This window comes from Taudactylus pleione, unplaced genomic scaffold, assembly GCF_031769625.1.
Source record: "Taudactylus pleione unplaced genomic scaffold, aTauple2 ptg000579l, whole genome shotgun sequence".
Taxonomy (NCBI): Eukaryota; Metazoa; Chordata; class Amphibia; order Anura; family Myobatrachidae; genus Taudactylus; species Taudactylus pleione.
Window position 1 is genome coordinate 2,184,346 of NW_028284981.1, and position 23,988 is coordinate 2,208,333.

Sequence of the window (23,988 nt, forward strand, 5' to 3'; positions counted from 1 at the left end):
AAAAAAGTTTTTTGTCTTATTCACTAAGCTTTTTTTTTTTAATGAATGGTGATTGGGGGTCAGTCGAGCCGTTAACCTATCCTCATAAATTACTGGCACATAAGTCATACAGTCTGGTTAGTGTCGGCGTAAGAGATGATCCTGCAGCTCTCTTTGATGTAATTTGCCCCCTAAACACAGTGGAGGCAGCCATTTTGTGGACTGACAATAGTCATGAATGCAGCCAATCATTTAAACAGAACCTAGTGATATCGATCACATACACCAGGGGGGGTTCAACAGATGACCCTCCAGCTGCTGTGGAACTACACATCCCAGCATGTCCTGCCACAGTTTTGGCATGCTCTAATAGCAGAACTGTGGCAGGGCAAAGCTGGGATATGTAGTTCCACTTCCTGCTCGCCACAAGCAGTATCATTTTGCATTGTATTTTCTAAGACAGGGCTCGACAAATCCCGGGGGCCAGGTCTCCAAGGCTACCAGATTTTGCTGCCTGGCTTCTAGATTTTGCAGTGAGGGAGGAAACAGATCCTCATCAGCTCCGGCAGAGTTTCATGCCTATAGTATTGCGGTGTTCATATCATGCTCAGGAGTGCATGTGCTGAGTGTCGCCTGCGGTGACTGCTGTGCCTGTGTCCGTCCCGCCCTGCGCTGATGACTCCTCTCCATCCTGGCCTGCTCTGATCCCTGCTGTCTGTCCCAGTCTATGCTAATCCTTCTGTGACGGCTGTCTACTGTCTCCTATCTCCGGCTGCATAGATCTCTCCGGTTAATAGGGTCTATGGTGTGACCACGAGAGGAGGGGGATTTTGTTGTACTTTCTGGCACCATTATTTTATGTGAAATGTGGTTCGTTATTACTGGAGGGTAGGGGGGGGGAGCAGGGGAGCTGTGCAGAGCAATGAGGGGGCCTCCATTTTACTGTATCTATTTAATTGCGTACATTTTGTGGACTAGTATAGTGTAGTATAACAGTTGCATAACACACAGAGCTGTGCTCCTCACTCCTGTAATTTTTTTGGGGGGACAGTGGTCTGGCTCCTACACTTTCATCCTGGCTCCTAGATTTTAGAAAAATGTGTCAAGCCCTGTTCTAAGGCTATGAATCATGGTTGTCAATCACCAATACCTGTACTTATAAACAGAAATATGGGGCGAGTGCAATTAGGGTCCAAGTTTTCTTTGCAAGACAAACTCGCAAATAAAGTTTGTCCCTCAACTCTGCAAATGTAATAGCTTGTGAGTTCGAGGCTATTACATTGTGCGAGTATACTCGTATAAAAACTCAGACCTTGTAATGCAACTTTCATTACAAGGTCCGAGTTATACAGAAGTCTTCACAGATCAGTGGTATCCATGAAGGCTTCTGCGTGTAAAAAAAAATATTAAAATGCAAAAAATAATAATTTTGTGGGGTTCCCCCCTAAAACACGACCAGCACCGGGCTTTTTTGAGCCAGTCCTGGTTGTGAAAATACAGGGGGGGGGGGGGACGTAGGGATCCTCTGTATTTCATTAACCAGCACCAGGCTCAGTGAGCCATTCCTGGTTCTGGAAATACAGGGGACAAAATGAGTAGGGGGTCCTCTGTAATTTCCATAGCGGGGGGTGTAATGCCACAGCCGGTGTACCTTTTCAGCACGTCCCTCGGCCAAAGAATTGACACCTAACCGCTAGTCAGCCCAGGTGGGGACCTCCCCAATAAAGGGGTTCCCCCTCTCTAGGGCACACCAGGCCTGGGCTGATAGCCCAGGGCTAGTCCTGCGTGGTGGGACCCTACGTTTTGTCCCCCTGTATTTTCACAACCAGGGCTGGCTCAGAAAAGCTTGTTGCTGGTTGTGCTTTTAGGGGGGGAACCCCATATTTGTTTGTTTTGTTTTTTTGGGGGGGAAGGGGAGGATACATTTTACTATTTTTTTTAAACACAGAAGCATGCAGGGATCTCACAGATCTGTGCATGTTTCTGTGTAACATGCACCAGCTCAGGCCAGTCTCGCTCGCTCGAAGCAGGTCTGGTTTTTTTGGGTTTTCAGTCAGTAATAGTGTGCGAGTTAAACACTCGCACTCCATTACATTGCTTGAATTGTATCCTCACAATGGCAAAACATCTGGATACGTGTTTTGCTGTTGCGGGGGTGTGAGAAACATGCAAGTTTGCATGTTCCCGCACGTTATTACATAGGGTGAGTTTTACAAATGTGCGAGTATAGCGCTATTCTGGCGCCTTTTCAAAACTCGGACCCTATTACATCCCGTCCATGATATCTTAATCACAATACTACACTATACAGCAGCTGTAGTTGACCTGAGTATGCTGTTCTCCAACAGTGTAAAAGATGGAATCAGTGCATCTGGCGGATCGCCCCGATAACAGTATAGTGTATGCCCGGAATTACTAAGGTTGCTGTTACCACCCTATCTCCAGTGTGTGGCTTATGGTCTCTATTGCTTCTCTTGGACACAGGGGTTTACCTTACTGCATCCTCACAATGTAGGGATGTTTGACCACACAGCTGTGTAAAACATTTTTTTAAAAAGATGCTTTGCAAACATATTTCCAATGCTAAACTAAGAGGTGTATTTACTAAAGTGAGGACTTTTAGAAGTGGAGATGTTGCCCATAGCAACCAATCACATTCTATGTAACATTTATCTAGCAGCTAGATAAAACCGGCACTTTAGTGAATATACCCCTGTATAAGTAAACACATCTAAAATACAGAATTATGGTATAACATACCTGGGATAATTATTTTTCTTCGAGGTCCATAGGGTCCACAGGATCTACCTTGGGGTATGTAGTTGGATCGCATCCAATGCACCAAACAGCAAAGCTTTGGAGCTCCCAGCATGCACTGGTCCTCCCTCCGCCCCCAGCCACAGGCATTCAGTTTGTAACCAAGCCTAATGGCAAATGAAAAATTGTACAAGTAACACTCAACATACGAAGAGGGAATCTCTGAAAAAAGGCTGAAGAACAGATCCCAACTGAGGCCAGGTGCATCAGGGTGGGTGCCTGAGGACCCTATGGACCTCAAAGAAATACAAAATTATGGTATAACATACCTTGGATAATTCTATTTCTTCTCTGGGTTCCATAGGGTCCACACGATCTACCTTGGGGACGTCCTAAAGCAGTTCCCTTATGGGTGGGGACGCTCCTGCACAAGAGAGGAGAATCCGCAGCCCAAAGGAAGCATCCTGGGAGGCAAACATATCAAAAGCATAGAATTTGATAAATGTATTAACGGAAGACCAAGTGGCTGCCTTGCAAAGCTGTTGAGCCGAAGCGCCATGTCTTACCGCCCACGATGGTCCAACAGACCGAGTGGAATGTGCTGTTACCTTGTTAGGAACAGGGAGAGCAGCCTGTGTATAGACGTGAGAAATAGTCATACGAAGCCAGCGAGCTAACATTAGTTTGCTGGCCAACCTCGTTTGTGAAATCCATATAACACAAAGAGATAATCTGATTTCCTGATGGAACTGGTCCGATCTATGTAAATACGAAGTGCTCGAACCACATCCAAGGAAGCTTCACCTGTAGACAGGTCTGAAGACTTGAAGGCCAGGACTACAATTTCCTCATTTATATGGAAATGGGAAACCACCTTTGGGAGGTAGCCCGCCTTGGTACCGAGGACTGCTCTATTTGTATGACAGATCAAATATGGAGAACAACGTGACAATGCTGCCAAGTCAGAAACTCTGCGAGCTGAAGAGATGGCGAGAAGAAGAAGAAGTGTGTTCGCAGTCAGCCATCTGAAGTCCACTTTATCCAAGGGTTCAAAGAGATGCGACTGCAGTGCCCTGAGAACCAAAGACAAATCCCACAGTGCCACCGGTGGGAGAAATGGAGGTTGCAGCCGCAAAACCCCCTATTCTAACATCCGGCAGAGGAGCAATCTTGCACTGGAACCAAACTGTCAAAGCTGAAACTTGGGGGCATATTCAATAGGCTGCGAGAATAGCAACAGACCCGCACCTGCGAGGTTTTTCCTGCTGGTGCGGGTTTTTTTGCTATTCTATTATGGTGCGTGGTTTTTAATTAAATACGCGTCAGAAGGTTTTTTTCACGCACCTCCTGAGCAAGTGTGATTTTTCCTAAAATCGTTGATTTTAGGTTAAATCACCGACGCTTGCTCTGACTCCCCCGCAGTGGGATGCAATCGGGAAGCCGGTTGACATTATACAGACAGCCGACTTCCCGACTGTCATATCCCGGCGAGGGTGAAATGACCGGTGTCTAGATGTAGACGCCGCTTATTTCACCGACGCCGGGAGACCGGCGTCCCGATCGAAGGGATGCCGGGCGCCGTGAGCGGACAGCCGCGGGGGGGTAGGGTTAGGTTTAGGACTCCCGGGGGGGACAGGGTTAGGCACCCCCCCAGGAGGTTAGGGGGAGGGTGGGTTAGGCACCTCTGGGGGGAGGATAGGGTTAGGCACCCCCCCGGGGGACTTAGGATTAGGCAGCGGAGAAAGGGGGGGTTAGGTTTAGGCACTTGGGGGGGAGGTTAGGGTTAGGCACCCCTAGGGAGGATTAGGGGGGTAGATTAGGTTAGTTCATACTTACCTGGGGACGATCGGGATTTCCAGCGCCGCTGCCGGGATCTGTTCCACTGTCGGCCTGACACTGCCAGGAATCGAACTGCCGGCCATGCGGCCGGCGGTATTACATACCAATTCCCCTGCAGCACCCCCCCTGAGGACTAATTAAGCAATTGGAAGTATCCAATTAGCTTAATTAGACCTTAATTACTTACCTCCAGCAGTGCTCTCTTCTTCATCCAGCGTCGGGAGCCAGCTCTTCTGCAGCAGTGGTATGTTAGTGTTTGTGGTGTATGTAAGTGTGTATGAATGTGTGTGTGTGTCTCAGTGTCAGTGTGCCCCCGCAGTGCTAGTGTGGCCCCCCTGGAATGGGCACTGGGAGAACTACATCTCCCAGCAGCCCTTGCTCCTCCCACCAGCCCCTGGGACCCCCAGCAGCCCCTCTCCAGTAAGAAGAGAGGGGAGGCCGCCGGGAGCCGCGGAGGCCCCGGTAAGGTAAGTGTTGTTTTTTTTATCAGTAAAAAATACACGCCGCAGGGTTTTCAGAACTGAAAACCCCGCATCCAGTATTTTTGGAATTGAATACCACGGGTATTGAGAGCGTGCATACCCGCGGTATTTCCAAATTGGGCGCAAGGTTTTTACCTCGCTAAACATCGCGCCCAATTGGCTACACCCCTTAGACTCTCAAGGTAGCCAGGCGAAGACCTAAGTCTAATCCAGCCTGAAGAAAACCCAGTATGACCCTAAAGTATAACTTTAGGGTCATATTTTCTGTGGGAACACCAAAGAAAAAATGAACGCCGAATTCTGTGATAGATGTGAGCAGAAGCAGGCTTCCTTGCTCTCAGCATCGTCTGAATCACAGAAGCAGAGAAACCCCTGGTGTTTAAGAGCCATGCAGTCAAAGCCAGCCGAGGTAAATCCTAGTAAAGACAGGGACCCTGCATTAGCAGATCCTGTCTTAGAGGCAGTGGAAGTGGATTGTCTACAGATAGACGTGTCAGATCGGAGAACCAATCCTCCTTAGTATCATCCTGCCTCCCTCCTGCTTGAACTTTCTGATGACTCTTGAGAGGAGGGAGATTGGAGGAAACAGGTATGCCAACATGAAGTTGTATCTCACTGCCAGAGCGTCCACGAAGGTGGCTGAGGGGTCCGTTGTTCTGGACCCGTACCTTGGGACCTTGTGGCTGTGACGTGATGCCATGAGATCTACGTCCGGTAACCCCACCTGCCCACTAGGAGTTGAAACACCTCTGGATGAAGAGCCTATTCTACGGCATGTATTTCCTGGCGACTTAGGAAGTCCACCTCATAGTTTTATAACAGGTGTGTCTTGACACGCACCAAACAAAAAAACTGAATGCCTGTGGCTGTTTGGGGCCGGGTATATAGGGTGGAGGACCAGTGCATTCTGGGAGCTCCAAAGCTTTGCTGTTTGGTGCATTGGATGCAATCCAACTACACAGCCCAAGGTAGATCCTGTGGACCCTATGGAACCCGAAGAAGAAACCTATTTTATTATTATTAAACTCACAAGACTATGTTCTGTTGGAAATTGGAAACTCGTCATTCAAGCACTTGTTGGCGATTGGAAGCTGCCATGATGATCTGTATTAATTTGGGCGCCACAACATAACACAGAGACGTCTTCTATAAAGGAAATACATTGATTGTGTTCTGCTTTATATAAATGCAGCGCAACACAACGATAACTCAAAGGGAGCTCAAGTAGTCTTATATTTGGCACTGACAGACTATAAAGTAGCCAATAAATGCCGGGTAAGTGTATAAATTAAAACGCAACATTTATTGCTTAGATTTAATATATAAGGTGAAATATATAAACTATAAGAAAAGAAAATACAAATAAAGTGTCATAATTTGACATATCTATTAATATCCATTAGTATAACCATTTATTTTTTCCTTATATACCCATCTTATATTTATTGTGGTACCATGTGCTATTAGGATCACAGTCTGTAAGACACATCTATAGTTCATTCAATATGCTCCTTAGGGGTCTATGTACTAAGTCTTGGAGAGAGGAAAAAAAAAGTGTATAAAGATAAATTACCAACCAATCAGCTCCTAACTCAATTTTCAAACAGCCTGTTAAGCTACAGGAGCTGATTGGTTGGTACTTTATCTCTCTCCAAGGCTTAATACATAAAAAAATATATATATTTACTTTAATAAGAAAGTTTTTGTTGTTGCCGCTTTTTTGGTTACTATAAGGCAGGCTTGCCGACATTCTGGGAGCCCCCTCCGGGAGGGGGCAGCCATGTCGGACAAGCAGGGGGGGTGTGGTGCGGCAGAGGGGGGCGTAGCCAGGGATTCTACCCAGCAATGGGGCGGAGCGGGGGTGTGGACACGGAATCGAGTCATTATTGCTCCGTCCCCGCTACACAATGCCGAGATTTTTGGCATTGTGAAGCAGGGGGCGGGGCCACGATGACGCGATTCAGCGCAAATCGAGTCACCGGCCCCTCCGGCTGCAGGGGTTTTATTGTAACCACAGGGGTGGCTGGACGGTTCGGCAGCCGGGAGGCTTGCTTGCCTTTCCGGGGGGCCGGAAGTGGCACCCGATTTTCAGGAGCTCCCGGCCGAAACAGGAGGGTAGGCAAGTATGTTATAAGGTGAAGTCTGAGACTGTCTTCCTCCTCTGGGTATAACCAGCCCAGCATAGTGTATATAGTGGTGTCTGATAATTCCCATGTGTGGCATGGATTCAATGTGTACTGCACCTATTGTGCTAAACCTACTGCATTATTCGTTGTTGCATGAACTGGTACATTGGGAGTCCCTATGTCTGTATTTGGGAGGAGTCTGATGTAGTCACTATATGTCCGTGTTCATAGGGCGGCCAGATGGAGCAAAGATTGCGGTGTTTGATATGTATATTTGTTTATCATCCTTGAATTTTTTTCTTGTTTTATACTTACAGAATATGTGGTGTGTATATAGTACCAGGAATACCAGTGAACTCGATCCTTTTAGGTGCAAGTAGGGTTCTGCAAGCCGTTCTCTTGGCGAATTTTTGCATGATGCTCTCTGTAGTCCTAGAGCGAGGTTCAGCTCTTTATTTAATTTCAATATTTTTTATTTATTTTCAAGAAAACAAACATAACCACTAGTAAAAATAATAAAATAACTGTTTACAGCACATTAGACAGTCTATGTGTGGTCATTTACATAGAATATACCCAATAATATAGGTCCAACAGGACATATTGCAATGAAATTTCACATTTGCATTTAGGGCACATATTGTATAACAAAATTAAGACAAATACATATATCGCAGTTCATGTACATATCACCTCTGTTGCATCGTATTGGGTACAGGGAAATTAAGTACTACACACAGTTATGTCCCATTAATTATCTGCATCTGATCAAGTCTAGACTCTCCCACTCTCCATACATACATCGAATCCAGCCATCTACCCCAAACAAGACGAAATTTCTTCTCAGCCTTCCTAGCTAAATACACAAATTTCTCATGCGCCAAGGTCTCATTTAAAAGTGCTATCCACTGTCCTATCGTTGGGCCTTCAGAAACCAACCATGTTCTGGCTATGCAAACCTTGGCTAGCATACACAAATTAATAACATATTGTGCAAAATGTATATCTAATGTATCTTTTTCAATAACAGCTAGAGTACACACCATTGGGGTTACCACATCCTGGGGAACACCAGTGGACACCAATATAGCATTAACCTCTTCCCAAAAGGAACTGACAGTAGAGCATGACCATAATAAGTGCCAGAAATTGCCACCAAGGGAATTACACTTTGAATTCGGAGGTCGATCTGATTCAAAATGTCCAAACAAGCGATCTGGCGTTAAATATGTTCTATGCAGAAGGAACAACTGAATTTGTTGAAACCGAATTGTTGTAGTAGCCATTTTTGGGCTACTCAGGGCCCCTTTCCACACATCATCTGGCAATATTCCAAGGTCAACCTCCCATTTTTGCCTAATAGATGGTAAATCTGTAACATGATGTTCTCGCATTAAAGCTGCATACATAACAGACACCAAGTGCCTTGGTCCAGCAGCTTGTAATAGAATTTTAACCGGGGAATCTCGGAACATTGGAGGAGCATCCACAAATTGTGCGTCTATGGCATGACGAAGCAGAAGATATCTATAAAAGTAATGTTTTGGGGTATTAAACTCACACTGCAGCTGTTCAAATGACTTAAACACCCCAGACATATATAATTGTCCTAACGCGTTCACCCCCCATTTCCCCCAGGCCTTATTAATTTGCAGTAAAGCCAGTTCCTCAAGCCCCCTGGTATTGTGTAGGGGGGTATCAGGATCCCATCCCTGGCCCTGAAAAATCCGTGTGACCTGCCTCCAAATCAAAACCTCTTGTCTAACCAATGGAGCTCTAACACCCTTCAAGTTGCTGCTTGAGTAATACTTGAAGTGTAGTATGGTCCCGGGAGTCCACCAGAATAGAAGATAATTCATCGACCTCCAAAACCTGTGTCCATGCCTTCAATTGCGCCACTTGTGATGCATAATAATAAAACTTAAAATGAGGTAACGCCAATCCCCCGGCCTCCCGTGACCTAGTAAGTGTATTCAACTGAATACGGGCTCTACGTTTAACCCAAATCAAAGAGGATAACAATCCATCTATTTGTCTGAACACACTCTGAGGGAGATAAATTGGGGAATGTTGCAACACAAAGAAGTTTGGGTTGTAAAATCATTTTTACCAGGTTTACTCTGCCAGTGAGCGTTAAGGGCAATTTCCCCCAAGTATCCACCCGGGATATTAAATATTTTATTTGCGGCTTAATATTTAACGACACATAATCACGAGGGTCATTAGTTATCCATACACCTAAGTATTTGAACGAGTCTACCCATTTTAGTGGGAGTGGTATAATCGGAACAACTGGATACGCTCCTCTAATGGGAAGTATACATGATTTGTCCCAGTTTATTTTCAGACTCGAATATTTCCCAAAAGAATAATTGCAAGGGCATTAGGCATGGAAATATCGTATTCTGAGACAAAAAGCAGGATATCATCAGCATATAATACTATTTTATCCGATCTAGTTCCCATGGAAAATCCCTGAACAGCAGGACTAGCCCTAATCAAGCAGGCCAATGGCTCAATGGCCATGGCAAATAAAACAGGTGGCAAGGGGCAGCCCTGCCGCGTACCCCTCGAGAGAGAGAGAGAGGGAAGGAGGATGAAGTAAATCCATTTATCGATACCCTGGCCATAGGCGCCAAGTACAACAATTTAATCCATTTAATGAAGCCAGAGCCTATCCCAAAGCCACTCGTTTCCCATAAAAAAGGCCACTCTACAGAGTCAAACGCCTTAGCGGCATCTAGTGACACAATTATTTTGGAAGAGGGGTCTTCATGCGAGATATGCAATTGGGTAAAAAGGCGTCGAAGATTAAGCGAAGTTGATGTTCCTGGCATAAATCCAGTCTGATCCGGATGTATCAACTGGGCAATCACCCGATTTAACCTAATGGCCAGGACTTTAGCAAGGATTTTGATGTCTGTAGGGAGGAGAGAAATAGGCCGATATGACTCCGTCTGCTTAGGGTCTTTCCCCGGCTTTGGTAACACTACTATAAGGGCTTCCGACATAGATTGAGGGAGAGAATTACATTCATACAATTTATTGAATAGCTCAAGTAAGCGAGGCACATAAAACTGGCTATGTTTTTTATACAACTCCAAGGGAATTCTATCTAACCCTGGGGCCTTACCATTTGGGAAGGATCTTATAGCTATATCAATTTCCTCTATAGTCAAAGGGGAATCCAGGAAATCCTTGGCCTCAGAGGACAACTCAGGAAGAACTATATTCTTAAGATAGTGACACAGTTCCACAATATTATATGACATTCCAGAACTATATAATTGCTGATAGTATCTAACAAACTCCTGTGTGATATCTGGTGTTTGATTATAAATTATACCCCCTGAACCCACAATCAAGGGCGGTTCTAGACATTGTGGAGCTCAGGGCGAAAGTTCACAGTTAAAAAAACAATAACTTTTTGTAGATGACGTTCCTCTGCACGCGCTGAAAGCACACGCACTTCCGGAAAGGGGGTGTGTCCTTGCGGAACACCCCCAATTCATCAAACTGTGGGGCATGGCCAGCACTTATGAAGGTGCTGGGCTTCCCCCAAGCTCTCCCCTCGTGGCGAATAATTGCCATGTGCAGTAATGCCCTTTATAAATACATTATGCCACATGCAGTAATGCCCTTTAGAAACAAATTATGCCACACGCAGTAATGCCCTGTATAACACATTATGCCACATGCAGTAATGGCTTTTATAACACATTATGCCACATGCAGTAATGCCCTGTATAACACATTATGCCGCATGCAGTAATGCCTTTACCTACTTACCTTAGGCCCCGCTCCTGTGTCCGCTGTCGTCCGGTCCAACCACGGCTCCACCACGGATCTATGAGAGAGACGTCATGATTTCATGACGTCCCTCCCATAGTGCTCTATGAAGGAGCCCGAGTTCTGGAGTGAGCTTCGGCTGCCTTTGCAGGGAGGGAGCCGGGTGCCCGCTGATAACAAATATCAGCGGGCGCCTAGCAACGCAGGGGCGACCGGCGCTGTTTTTTTTATTATGGGATTTTTAGGGCGACTGCCCTGTTAGCCCACCCCTAGAGCTGCCACTGCCCACAATCTCTACTATAGTTATTGAAGGGCGTTCCAATCTTGCCAAATTGGCCAAATAACTACCAGGTCTATCACCTGTTGCATATCTAGAGTGCGAGTTGAATAAAAGTTTATATCGAGCCTTATCTGTCAAACAGTCGTTCCATACCCTCTGCGCAGACAGCCATGCAACCCTGGATGACTCTAATCCATCAGTGAGGTAGGTAAGCTCTAATGATTGGCAAGAGACCTCCAACTCGAATTCCTTTTTTTAGTAGAAAGACCTTAAATCTGCAACACGTTTAATCGAAGTCCCCCTAAGAAAGGATTTAAATGAGTCCCATAATATCTGATCTGGGGCCGTACCATAATTAAGTTCAAAATATTCCTTCCACATTTCTTCCAGATCAGAACCCGCCCCCATACGAGTCAACCAAAATTAATTAAGTTTCCAAAATGATTGACCCCTTTGACATTCCAGATCTAAGCTAAGTGTCAGTGGAGAATGGTCCGAGATTCCTCTGGTCTCATAACGCACAGACTTAATTCTTGGCAGCATATCCCACGTGAGCAGCGCCAGATCAATCCGGGAGAACGTGAGGTGAGAATACGAAAAACAGGAAAACTACCTTGTAGTAGGATTTTTCGTCCTCCACGCATCGACCAAGTCCAGCCCAGACACATAAGCCGAAAACCTGTTGCCTTGTGATGAAGGACTTTTCTGAGCTGTACCCCTTCTATCCAAATCCTGATCCAGAACATTATTGAAATCCCCAACACAGATTGTAGACGTTCCCGAGGACAGGGCCATAAACTCTGCTACTTTCTTTAAAACTACAGAGGAATGAGGAGGCGGTATATATAATGCTAACAATAAAAGTGATAGATTATTAATCCTACATTTCAAAAAGACATAGCGACCCCCTGGGTCAATCTGCACCGACTCCAGTATAAAAGGGACCGATTTGCGGACAAGAATAGAGACCCCCCCCCCTGGAAGCGGACGTATGTGATGCATGGTAGGCCTGGCCCACCCACGGTTTTTTAAGGGAGAGCAATTTCCCACCTACCAGGTGTGTCTCCATAAGACAGACTATATCCACTCCATAATTTTTAAGTTGTCTCAGCACTAGGGAACGTTTTATTTTGTCATTAAGACCTCGTACGTTCCAAGTGAGAACATTAATATTAGCTTGCGTCATAGTATTCCAGCTAGTATAGCATCTCTTCCCAAAATATGTAACCATAGAGCAATCCCATATAGACCCACAATACAAGCATGTCTTGGACCAGACATACAACAGTGCAGTATATAATAATTTGAGACCACATAAAAAAAAATCAAAGAAAAGAAAAAGGAAAAAATAGTAAAACAATAAAACTACAACCCCTATCCCTTCTGTCCCCCCTCCCTGTATACCCAACCCCAACTGCGGCATACCTATTCCCACTCCCTTCCCTCAACAAGTAAACAGCAGCAGATTAAGTTCACCAAATGAACATATAAAGAAAAAAAAATATCCCGTATACAGGGTGAGGCAAAATATATAATGAACCCTAAAACACAGGGAACCCTCCAATATTTCACACCCCGGGAATAAAAATAAGAAGAGAGTCTCATTCACACCTGCTCGGAAGCGGGTCGATGTTATCCAAATGCGCATGCGCACAACGGAGGCGCCTCCGTCGTGCGCATGCGCGAGACCCGGCGAGCGACGGGGAAGCCGTCGCTCGGGGTCTCGCACCAAAGGGGGCGTGCTGTCGATGGTGATTGACAGCACGCCCCCTTTGGTGGGTGTGCTGGGGGCATGGCTGCCCAGACGGAGGCGTTCCCATGGGAACGCCTACCGTCTGGATCCGGCCCCACTAACATCACTAGTGAAGTCAGTGGGAGTGTTTTTGGCTCTGATAGAGCCAAAAGCACTCCGGGCTTGCGGCAGACGAGACCCTACCACAAGGGTCTCGTTGCAAGCCCGATGGTCGCGATGGTCTTGACCATCGCGACCATCTTTTTGGCCGTTCGCATAAGCTGTGGGTGGTCACCCACAGCTATGTGAGCGGCCAGGAGGCCGCTCCAATTTTAGGTAGGCCGGCCCTGATTCAGAGCGAGCGCTCGGGTCAGAGCGTCCGGCTCTGAATCAGGCCCAGAATACTGTCCTGGCCTAAAATAAAATATTATTAGGCTAAGGAGCTTGGATACTATACAGATATTTAAGGAAATTATCATTATATCAATCAATCTACACCATCGCACAACAACTGAAACATCAATATGCATAATCGCAAAGGAAAAACATTTGATTATGATGGCAGTCACATATATAACATAGTTACGTGCTATGCAAAACAGGAGCATTAATCCATGTTCAGTCATTTACTAGCGGCCTCCTGGCCGGGGCACGACTATCCAACCACAAAGCAGCCTCTCTTGGGGTGAAGAAAAATTTTGTTTCGCAATCCGCAACCACTCGTAATTTAGAAGGGAACAGCATGGCGTATGGAAGATTGAGATCTCGCAGACGACGTTTGACTGAAGAAAACTGTGCCCTCTCCTTTTGAACCTCAACGGAGAAGTCAGGGAACACCGAAATCCGTGAGCCATTACGTTCCATAGGACCTTTAGTGCGAGCCATTCTTATCACAGTATCCCGATCCTGACCGTGTAGGAATTTGGCAATAAAAGTACACGGAGGGGCTCCAGGAGGAAGCGCTCTGGTCGGCACACGGTGAGCCCGCTCTACTGCAAAGTGTGAGGTAAAGGCCTCCTGACCATATGTTTCCAGCAAACCACTTTTCCAAAAATTCCTCTGGATTTGAGCCCTCCTCTTTTTCCGGTAGCCCCACAAATCTGACGTTATTACGCCGAAGGCGCTCCTCCATATCAGACAGCTTCTTATGTACCGTAGCCATCTGAGAATCCAAAGCAGCCACTTTCTCTTTTAGTGGAGATACTGTATCCTCAAGCATAGAAGTACGTGTTTCCACCTCTCCCACTCTCTCACGAACTCTCTGTAAATCATGGTGAATTATAGATAGGTCAGACTGCACTTTGCCAATTTTATCAGCAAGCCTTTTCTCACTTGCCGTAACCGCATCCAGCATTCTCTGCAAAGTAGCCGCAGAGGAGTCCTCCGGTATATTATCGGCAAGAGGGGACGCAGGAGGAGATCCGACATCCCGTCCTTCTCGGGGCGGGGCTGCGGCGTCGACGAGCGAGAAAAACGCTCCAGCTTCGCTGCTGCAGCAGCATGATGAGTGTTCCCCATATTTGAGTAGGTGAGGCAATATAGAAATATATAAGATAGATAAATAAATAGCAGGAGCAGCACCACTGTGTTTATAACAGAGGAGGCCACAGATTAAACTCACTGACCAGAAATCAAAATGGCCACCAGCAGCACTTCCAGCGTTTAGGAGAGGCACCCAGGCAGGGAATCAGGACATCAGCAAGGGCATCCAGCAAGGGTATGTTATGTAGGGGGTCAGGGCCAGCGCTGGGAGAGCCAAACATGAAGGGCTGTGCTTTGTAAAGTAGCGCCGCACGGAGACACGGAGCCCGCCGGCGTCCCACGTGACCCGCCGCGGCTATTACACCCGCCAAGATACTGCCTCTAATAAGGCTCAGGAGGCTGCTTCAAGCTCCCAGACCCGGCGTGACAGGTACTCCAGGACCTCCGAAGTCCACCTGTTATATCCCCGGGGTGCTGTAGCAGGAGATGATGCAGGATATATTTATTGGAGAGCTCACGACTGCGTGTGCTACTCCATAGACGCCTAGGCCACGCCCCCCGAGGTTCAGCTCTTAAGCCTACACCAAACTACAAAACCTAGCAGCACGTGGGTAACAGTCCTCCTCTCCTGCTGCTGGCCGGATAACTTGTCTGTATAGGGACGCACTATTGGCTGTGTGTGTTCCCGAAGCTACGTGGTAGCGCCGTGCCAGTGTTGGGTCTGTGAGTGAGGAGACTGGGAGAGTGATGTCCTTATACATAGACCAAATCAACAAAAGCAAAGACCCCCCCTCAGGCGTACTGATCTCGGTTATCAGGCGACATTCAGCAATTTAGGGGCGCCAAAAGTAAATTATATCTTGGCCTCCTCAGCCCCTGTGCTTATAGTACTAAATGTGCCAGCATAGCTACAGTATACACTTTAAGGAGGCCAAAATTAGTATCTAATTATTCAGGTTTTTCTGCATATTATGGTAAGTATGTTGCTAGCAAAAATAACTACAAATAATATGAATTTCTCACAGAGATGCTTATTAAGGCAAACATATATTATAATTTCCTAGAACTGCCCATCACAGGCAAATATATCCTGGGCTGACAGAACAGTTCTGCCCATAGCTGGCATTGTACCGCAGTCCAGTGCTGACATCAAGGGGAGACCCAAAATTTGATTGAAGAGTGCTCTCATGATAAACCCATTGCTGGCCCTTCCCACATTGTATAATCCTCAAGTCCCTCTTCTGTTGTGGGCGGGGAGCAGGGTCGTAACCAGGGTTTTGGGGGCAAGGCTTTGTGGGTTCCATTCTAACCACCCCACGGCCATCGCTTCTGGGTAACAGGGTGCCCTGCTGCCAGAATCGCTTGTGCAGTGCTATCCGGGGCATCCTGCGGCCACTCCAGACGGGAACACTGCACTTACCGGTGCTGCTGGCCCCACCCCCTTTTGCGCAGCATCATGACATCATGACATCACACACTCAGGGGGCCGGTCACAGTGTGCATTTGTGCCCTATTATGGGCCTGGTGGGGAGTCTGAGGAAGTAACTGGGAAAGCTGTGTCTATAAGGTCACATTGGGCCCTTGATGATAGAAGATACAGTGCTGGTTTCTGTCACAGGTACACTGCATATTGTCACCTGACTGTAGCCAGCTCGATCATACTAAAGAAAAAAATAACTCATAAAAGACCTGTCACTATCATCATCCTCATCCTCAAGTATTAGCTGTGAGAAAATACATGAATACATAATAATCCCTCAGACTCTGAGGTGAAAATTGGATTCTGATCATAATGGATCAATTTCTGAGGTGGGTGCTTGTTCAGGACAGTCTCCTCGCAGGGAGGCCAGCTCAGGCAGAGACACAAAGGTCCCTGATATTACCTGTAGTAAGCAAACACATTTGGGAACCCATTCTCTGCATAAGGGATGAAGTGACTGCTGCCTCATCTCACTAATACCCCTTTTACACTGGAACTAAAGCCCGGGTTATTGCAGGGTTAACCCGGGTAGCTCCTCGGTGTAAAAGGGGAGTGACTCGGCAATCCAACCCAGGTAAATAGCAGGGTTTAACACAGGAGTAACCTGTGACACCTTGCAGTTTGAACAGCGCGCTCTGGGTCACGATGACCTGGAGTGCACCGCATGCCGGCCGATTGATCCGGCCTCAGTGGCGCTTGGAGATGACATCTCCATGCGTCCACTTAAATGCCGGAAAAGCCGGGTCTATGCAGACCCGATTCCGGTGTGAACGGCGCCAACTTGGGAATGTCCTAGATCCGCGCCGGCTAAATTCCGGGTCTGTTCCAGATTAGAACCCTGTTCCAACTTCAGGTCAGACCCGGAATTTAGGTGTAAAAGGGGTATAACACTTTCCCTTCCTGATAATTCCCACATACTGATTGGGAATCCTAATGGCAGCTAGAGCCGCCCTTGCAATCTGCTAAGACACCACCGCCTAACCTACACTCCTCGCACTGGGCTTTGCATGAGCATTCCAAGGCGAGTATAATTTCTAACCAGACATTCAGGTCTGTACTTATGAAAGAGCATTATATGGTGCTCAGGAGTATCATAGCACTGCCCGTTGTGACATTTCTTTTCTTCCAGGATATTGAAGCAGCTCTTAAATGCAAAATCTTAAGAGGTATATATACTAATATACTAAAGTGAGAGTTTTAGAAGTGGAGATGTTGCCCAGAGCAACCAATCACACCGAAGGCAGCGTCCGAGGACGCAAAAGTGTAAAACCTCATAAAAGTATGAGCAGACGACCATGCGGCAGCCTTACAGAGCTGTTCTGCAGAAGCCCCACAGCGTGCTGCCATGACATCCCCACCGACCGGGCAGAATGGGCCGTCACCATGGCAGGGACAGGTAGGTTCGCCATAAGCCTGGTGAATGGTGATCGAAGCCAGCAGGCTATGGTCTGCTTAGTAGCTGGCCAACCTTACTTGTGAAAATCGTACAGTACAAAAAGATTCAGACTTACAAAACCTCTTAGTCTGTTTGACATACAAATGGAGAGAGCCCTCACCACATCCAACAAAGCCTCAGGGTGAGATGGATCTGAAGACTGAAATGCAGGAACCACAATTTCCTGAGTGAAATAAAGCAGGGACACTACCTTAGGAAGGTAGCCTAGGCGAGCCCTTAAGACAGCCCTGTCAGAATGGAGCGACACGAGAGAGCGCTGAAATCAGACCCTATGACCCAACACGATGGCCAAGAGAAACAGCGTGGGTCAACACAAAATCGACTGTCTGCAACGGTTCAAATGGAGCCGACTGGAGAGCCCAGAGTTCCAAGGAAAGATTTCAGGGAGCCACATAAGAAAAACTGTGCCTGCACAGGAAGCACATCCTGGAAAAACAAAAAAGTTCCCACTTCAGGAAGCAGAGCTATTTGTCTTTGATAAAGGACAGGCAAAGCCAAAACCTGGACCTTTAAGGACGAAAGCCCAAGTCCATACCTGTTCGTAGAAAGTAAAGTATCCAGGAAAGATGAAAAGACCTGGGATTTCTGGCTTGCAGCATGGTCTGAACAACTCCTCTAGAGAATCCCTTGGCTCTTAGGATGGAAGTCTCAAGAGCCACCCCGTCAAAGCGAGCCTGGCATGGTCCGGATGTAGACATGAGCCCTGGGACAGCAGATCGGGCCACACCGGAAGCCGTAGAGGAGAGTCTGACAGGCCCAGGAGATCTACGTACCAGATGCGACAAGGCCAATCCGGAGCCACCAGTATCAGAGTGTCCCCTTCCACCTTGAACTTGCGAAGGACCCGAGGAATCATGGAGATTGGAGGGAAGACATAAATCAGTGGAAAGGTCCAAGGAACGGCCAGTGCATCTACCGGGAGAGCTCCCGGATTCCTGGCACGGGAGCAATAACTCGGAAGCTGGTGATTGTAGCGAGACGCCATCATTTTGATGTCTGGTAGGCCCCAGTGATGGACTAACAGCTGGAAGACATCCAGATGTAATGCCCACTCTCCTGCATATACGTCCTAATGACTTGATGAAGACTGCGGACAGTGCTGGAAGATGTCGCTCTGCCTAGCAAAGAATTTTGCCTACCCCTTTGACTGCGAGTGCCACCCTGGTGTTTCATGTAGGCCACTGCAGTTGCATTGTCCGACTACATCTTCACTGGACATCCCCAAAGGAGGTGCTATGCCTGACACAGAGCCCAGTATACGCCCCAAAGCTCCAGAATGTTTATGGAATGCTGGCTTTCCTGATGCGTCCAACGGCCCTGAAAGGTGAGCTGACAAGTTACCGCCCCCCACCCCAGAAGGCCTGCATTGGTAGTGAGAAGGACCCAGTCCTGGAACCAAAAGGGGCGTCCCTTGTCCAGATGAGAACACTGAAGCCACCACAGTAGGAAGAGACGAACTTCCTGAGGGAGACAAAGTCTGAGCCCTGAGGTTTGGACAAGACTTGATCCAACGCCTCAGAATAAGTCCCCTGGAGAGGCCGGGAGTGAAACTGTCCCTACTCCACCATGTTGAAACCAACTACCTCAGAATTTGCATGCATGAGTGAATGGAAACTCGACGCAGACTGAGAAAGTTGCGAATTTTGGTTTGCAATGACAAGATCCTGTCTGGAGGAAGCAAGACTGGGTACTGGAATCCTACAAAACTTCCAGGTGGAGCATCTCCTGGGATGGAGATAGCTTTGACTTCTTCCAGTTGATTATCCATCCATGTGAATGAAGAAGCTGTATGGTCAGATGGTTGTGATCTCTGAGCACCTCTGGAGATTGCACTAATAGAAGCAAGTCATCCAGGTATGGTAAAATCCTGCTGCCTCTGCATCGTAGATGTGCAGCCATGACCTCTGTGAACAGACGAGGATCCGTGGACAGACCAAAGGGTGGTTGGTTTGTACCGCAAACCTGAGGAAACTTTGGCAATTGGCTCGTATAGGGACATGTCCAAAGACGCCATAAAGTCCCATGGTTCCAAAGCGAAGATGATGGACCCAAGGGACTCCATGCAGAATTTGGGAATGCCGAGAACCTTGTAAAATAAAGGATTAAATAAATAAAAGTCGGAGGACCACCTGAAGTAGCCCCCCTAATAACCGGTGCCCAGCTCCTGCCGGCACCAAACTCAAACTGGCTGGGATATAGAGGAAAGGAGATTGTGGGTAAATGTCATTAACAGTTTGGGTATAGTCTGGAGAGGAAAGACTGGGCATCAGAGTTGTCCCTGTGTCCCCAAGTGGAGGAAGAAGAAAATGATCAGGCTCATACTGTATGTTCAGAGACGCATGAGACTAATCTAGACGAGTGCCTGGGAAATGTAGAATGATGAGCCATAGATGCCTGTATATGTGTTAATGCGATTATTGATAATTATAGAACATTCAAAATTTTAATTGAATTAAAAAAAAAAAAAAAAAGTGCCTCCCATGCCGCAACCGTTAAACACGGCTGTCTCTTACCTGTCAGATTTCCTGACTCAAAAGGATTATGGCAATTTCCAACATCTGCCACTAGTTGTCACTGCAGATACATTTCTGTAGCAAAAGACCTCAGTTGTGGCATTGCCACTGAAATACAGGAATGTGTGGAGGAGTGAAGGCCATGCTACTTATGCCTGAAGTAATAAATTACCTCATAGATTAGGCTAACCCACTATGGTTAAGTAACATTACATTTTAAATGACTTGGGGCAATATTCATTATGCATATATTCCACATTTGACTCCTAATGTTCTAAATCACAGGTTCTCAAACTCGGTCCTCAGGACCCCAAACAGTGCATGTTTTCCAGGTCTCCTCATACAATCACAAGTGAAATATTTATCTCCACCTGTGGACCTTTTAAAATGTGTCAGTGAGAATGATTACACCTCTGCACTTGCTAGGAGACTTGCAAAAAGTCACCTGTGTGGGGTCCTGAGGATGGAGTTTGAGAACCACTGTTTTAAATGAATGAGAAACAACCTGTGGCACCACAGGTATGTCTGACAGGGCTTGCTGGTACATGTAGTTCCACAACAATTTGGCTACTGAAGAGAAACATGAAAATAAAAAAATAAAAAGTTTCATTTGTTGAATATGTTTATTCATAAAGAAAACTTATTTCCAACAGGATTAAATCATTTCAGCAAAAGAATGGAAAGTGTAGACCCCCTGACCTGTGAAGTAATCACCCAATAAATTAGAACCCCCTCCCCCCTCCCCTATTAAATTTCCAATCAATAGGACAGAACAGCTTCTATAGAAGCTCCATCGTATTATTGTACAAGATACCTGCAGCGAAAATGCTACGGAGATCCAGCGTCTGATCCAGGAATATACAAAATGTTACACTCATACACTATGTACAGGAACCACATCCAGATTCAATTTAGGAAGAGATGCAGGGATTTGGCCCAATACTGCACCTTCCCTCATCCCCAGGTTACTTGTGAAAAAAAATCCAACACTCTGAGCTATCACCCTGTCCGCTGTAATCAGCCTGAATGTTACACGCAGGGCACAGCTTGCAGCATTCACGGATGACGGCAGATAAAATACATATACAAAAGAAAAAAAAGTGCTGCAAAAATGATGTAGTGACCGCATGCTGAACCATTCACTGTCTTGTCAGCTGGAAACCTTCCTTTTTTACAGAGAGCAATGGGATTTACTAACACACGTTATGTTCACAGCACGAAAGTGCTCAGCAGTAGAATTTCACGTAAAGAAAAATCCCCCGACAGCGACAGCCGGAAACGTTCTGATCAAGTCTATTCTAATGTCACCGTCACCTACACACAGCGGGTGGGCTTGGGAAAGATCTAGCTATGAAGTCTCGGGGGAACGGTCAGGCTGCATACCAATGTATATAGTTCCGCCCACTGAATGGAGGCTCTCACGGCGTGTAGGCATTAGGGCCTGTTTAAGGGTATAAAAGTGAATCAATATAACGTGAATGTTAAAAGACAGCCAAGAGACCTTGGCCTAGGCTTACACCAGACCTCATATTAAACAGCTTCTAAGTTGACGTCATAATAGGAATTCTTGCTGGAAACATCTTCATGCTTCGTGGAATTGGATATTACTTTGACCATTTGAATGCTAAATTCAGCCCTTCCAGAATCTGCCTTATGTCGTAATATAATTGAAACAATTAGGTTTGTTAAAAAGCTTGTATAAAACTTTGTCTAGGTACTGGACCTATGGATTGGCCTCCGTGAGAGAATAAAGGCCCAACCAGAGCTAAACGTAACACACCTCACTTTTGACATCTCATCTCAGACATTAGGTACAACACTGTAATATTGCACAAGGCTCTCCCATCTGCCTCCAAGGAACCAACAACAGTTGCCACTGTGGGGCGCCAAACTACTTACTCCTTCTACAGAAGGGAACGTGTCCGCAATCTCTCTGCCGGGTTTATTCCTCAACCATTTATTTATAATCATTTCTTACCTACTTCATATAAAACTTTAGTGTTGATTTGTTTAATAAGGAAGCAGCGGCCTAGTGTTGGCATTTATTATGTTACCTAATGCAATAAACTGCAGAATAAAAAGGGATTAAACAAAAAAAAAAAATGTATAGTAATGAAGAATGCTACTAAACTGCTTATCCCACTAACCCGCCTAAATGGGACGCCAGCCCCTTGGGTCAACGTACTGAGGCAAAACAATTTGGAATACTGACAATCCTTTTGCCACTTTGTGTGAGGGGAAAACCATGACCTCACAAGGTCAGGCGGGGACAGACGTAGTGTCAGTCCTGTACAATCCCACAGCAGCAGCAGAAGACCCCAACCGACCACTCTCCAACCCACCACCCCAAGTGGCTACTTCTCCTGTGCAAGTGGAGACTAAGTCGCAGTCCAGATCGGAGATGGCATGGAAGCGTGGATAGAAGGGGGGACTCAGACCACCATAATCCGAACTTCATCATTTTCATCCACACGGTAGAAGAAGGGGATGCAGGGATTGTGGAGGAGGAAGCCGGGACGTTCCTGTGGGTTCTGAATGTCACGCAGGAGCTGCATGATCTGCTTGGCAGTGGCATCTTGGGAGCTTGGGGCCATGCTTGCCGCTTCTTGGGGTGAGGACCCATGAGATGTCCTCTGTGCCGTCTCCTCTTCACCGTCCTCTGCTAAGCTGACCTCCTCCAGCGCTGGAAGGACAAGGTGCCGTCTCGTTATTAGTTATAACATGGGATTCAATCAGTATACGAATTAAATTACTTAATTTTCTGACAAGCAGCTTTTAAAAGTATTATGTGAAAACTATAGATTAGAATCAGAATAGACTGTAGATCGTTACATCTTGCAGAACAACAGGATAATTATTAACACTTTAGGACACAAATTGTAGAAGTCTGAGATTATGTTCTGCACTCACTGTTGTGCAGATAAAGCAGCTACATAACTGATAGCTGAAACTAACCAATTATCCATAAGGTTGTTATGACATGTAAAACTACAATATTCTCTCTGCCCCGGCCCAAAGTCCCTTCTCCCTTTCTGCCCCGGCCCAAAGTCCCTTCTCCCTTTCTGCCCCGGCCCAAAGTCCCTTCTCCCTTTCTGCCCCGGCCCAAAGTCCCCTCCCCCTTTCTGCCCCAGCCCACAGTCCCCTCCCCCTTTCTGCCCCAGCCCACAGTCCCCTCCCCCTTTCTGCCCTGGCACCAGGTCCCCTCCCCCTTTCTGCCCTGGCACCAGGTCCCCTCCCCCTTTCTGCCCTGGCACCAGGTCCCCTCCCCCTTTCTGCCCTGGCACCAGGTCCCCTCCCCCTTTCTGCCCTGGCACCAGGTCCCCTCCCCCTTTCTGCCCTGGCACCAGGTCCCCTCCCCCTTTCTGCCCTGGCATCAGGTCCCCTCCCCTCATCTCCCTGGCATCAGGTCCCCTCCCCTCACCGCCCTGGCACCAGGTCCCCTCCCCTCACTGCCCTGGCACCAGGTCCCCTCCCCTCACTGCCCTGGCACCAGGTCCCCTCCCCTCACTGCCCTGGCACCAGGTCCCCTCCCCTCACTGCCCTGGCACCAGGTCCCCTCCCCTCACTGCCCTAGCACCAGGTCCCCTCCTCTCACTGCCCTAGCACCAGGTCCCCTCCTCTCTCTCTTGGCTTCGCTCGCTTCACCAGGATCCTGTGTTTTAAAGCTGCCACTTACACCCGAGAACTGTCCGATTAGCGCAGCAGGAACTCAAATACTGTAATGCGCAAGAATGTCATCGGTCACATGTGCGCGCTGACTATGTACATTTGCAGTGCCTGTGTCAGCTCGTGTAGTGCGGCCAATTCCAGCCTGGAAGTATCACATGCGCGTGGCGGTTCTGCGAGTACTCATCTGTGTGGAGGTTCCGGGCCCTGGTGTGTTATGCCTTTGGTATCTGGTGTCGTCTGTCGCTGGTGCCAGTGAGATCTGGGGGCGCACGTGCCTTCCTCTGACTACGCACGCGGGAGGCAGACATTTAGCAAGATGATAGAGTAGATTCCACGAGAAACAATTAGTCTACAACCTATAGTGTGATAATGTGGCCTTTAACATATTTATTGTAATATTTCCC

General features: G+C 47.1%; 1 protein-coding gene across 12 annotated transcripts in view; it reads right to left on the reverse strand.

The window, feature by feature from the left end:
• Positions 1–20,519: 20,519 nt before the first annotated feature.
• The window catches only part of GOLGA2 (golgin A2), a 57,992-nt gene continuing 54,523 nt past the window's right edge, over positions 20,520–23,988 (reverse strand). For all 12 annotated transcript variants that reach the window (XM_088453349.1, XM_088453356.1, XM_088453351.1 and 9 more), the window contains one exon: positions 20,520–22,598. In XM_088453349.1, coding sequence (XP_088309475.1) covers positions 22,348–22,598 — 251 coding nt within the window. In that variant the 3' untranslated portion in view covers positions 20,520–22,347. The remainder of the gene's footprint in view (positions 22,599–23,988) is intronic.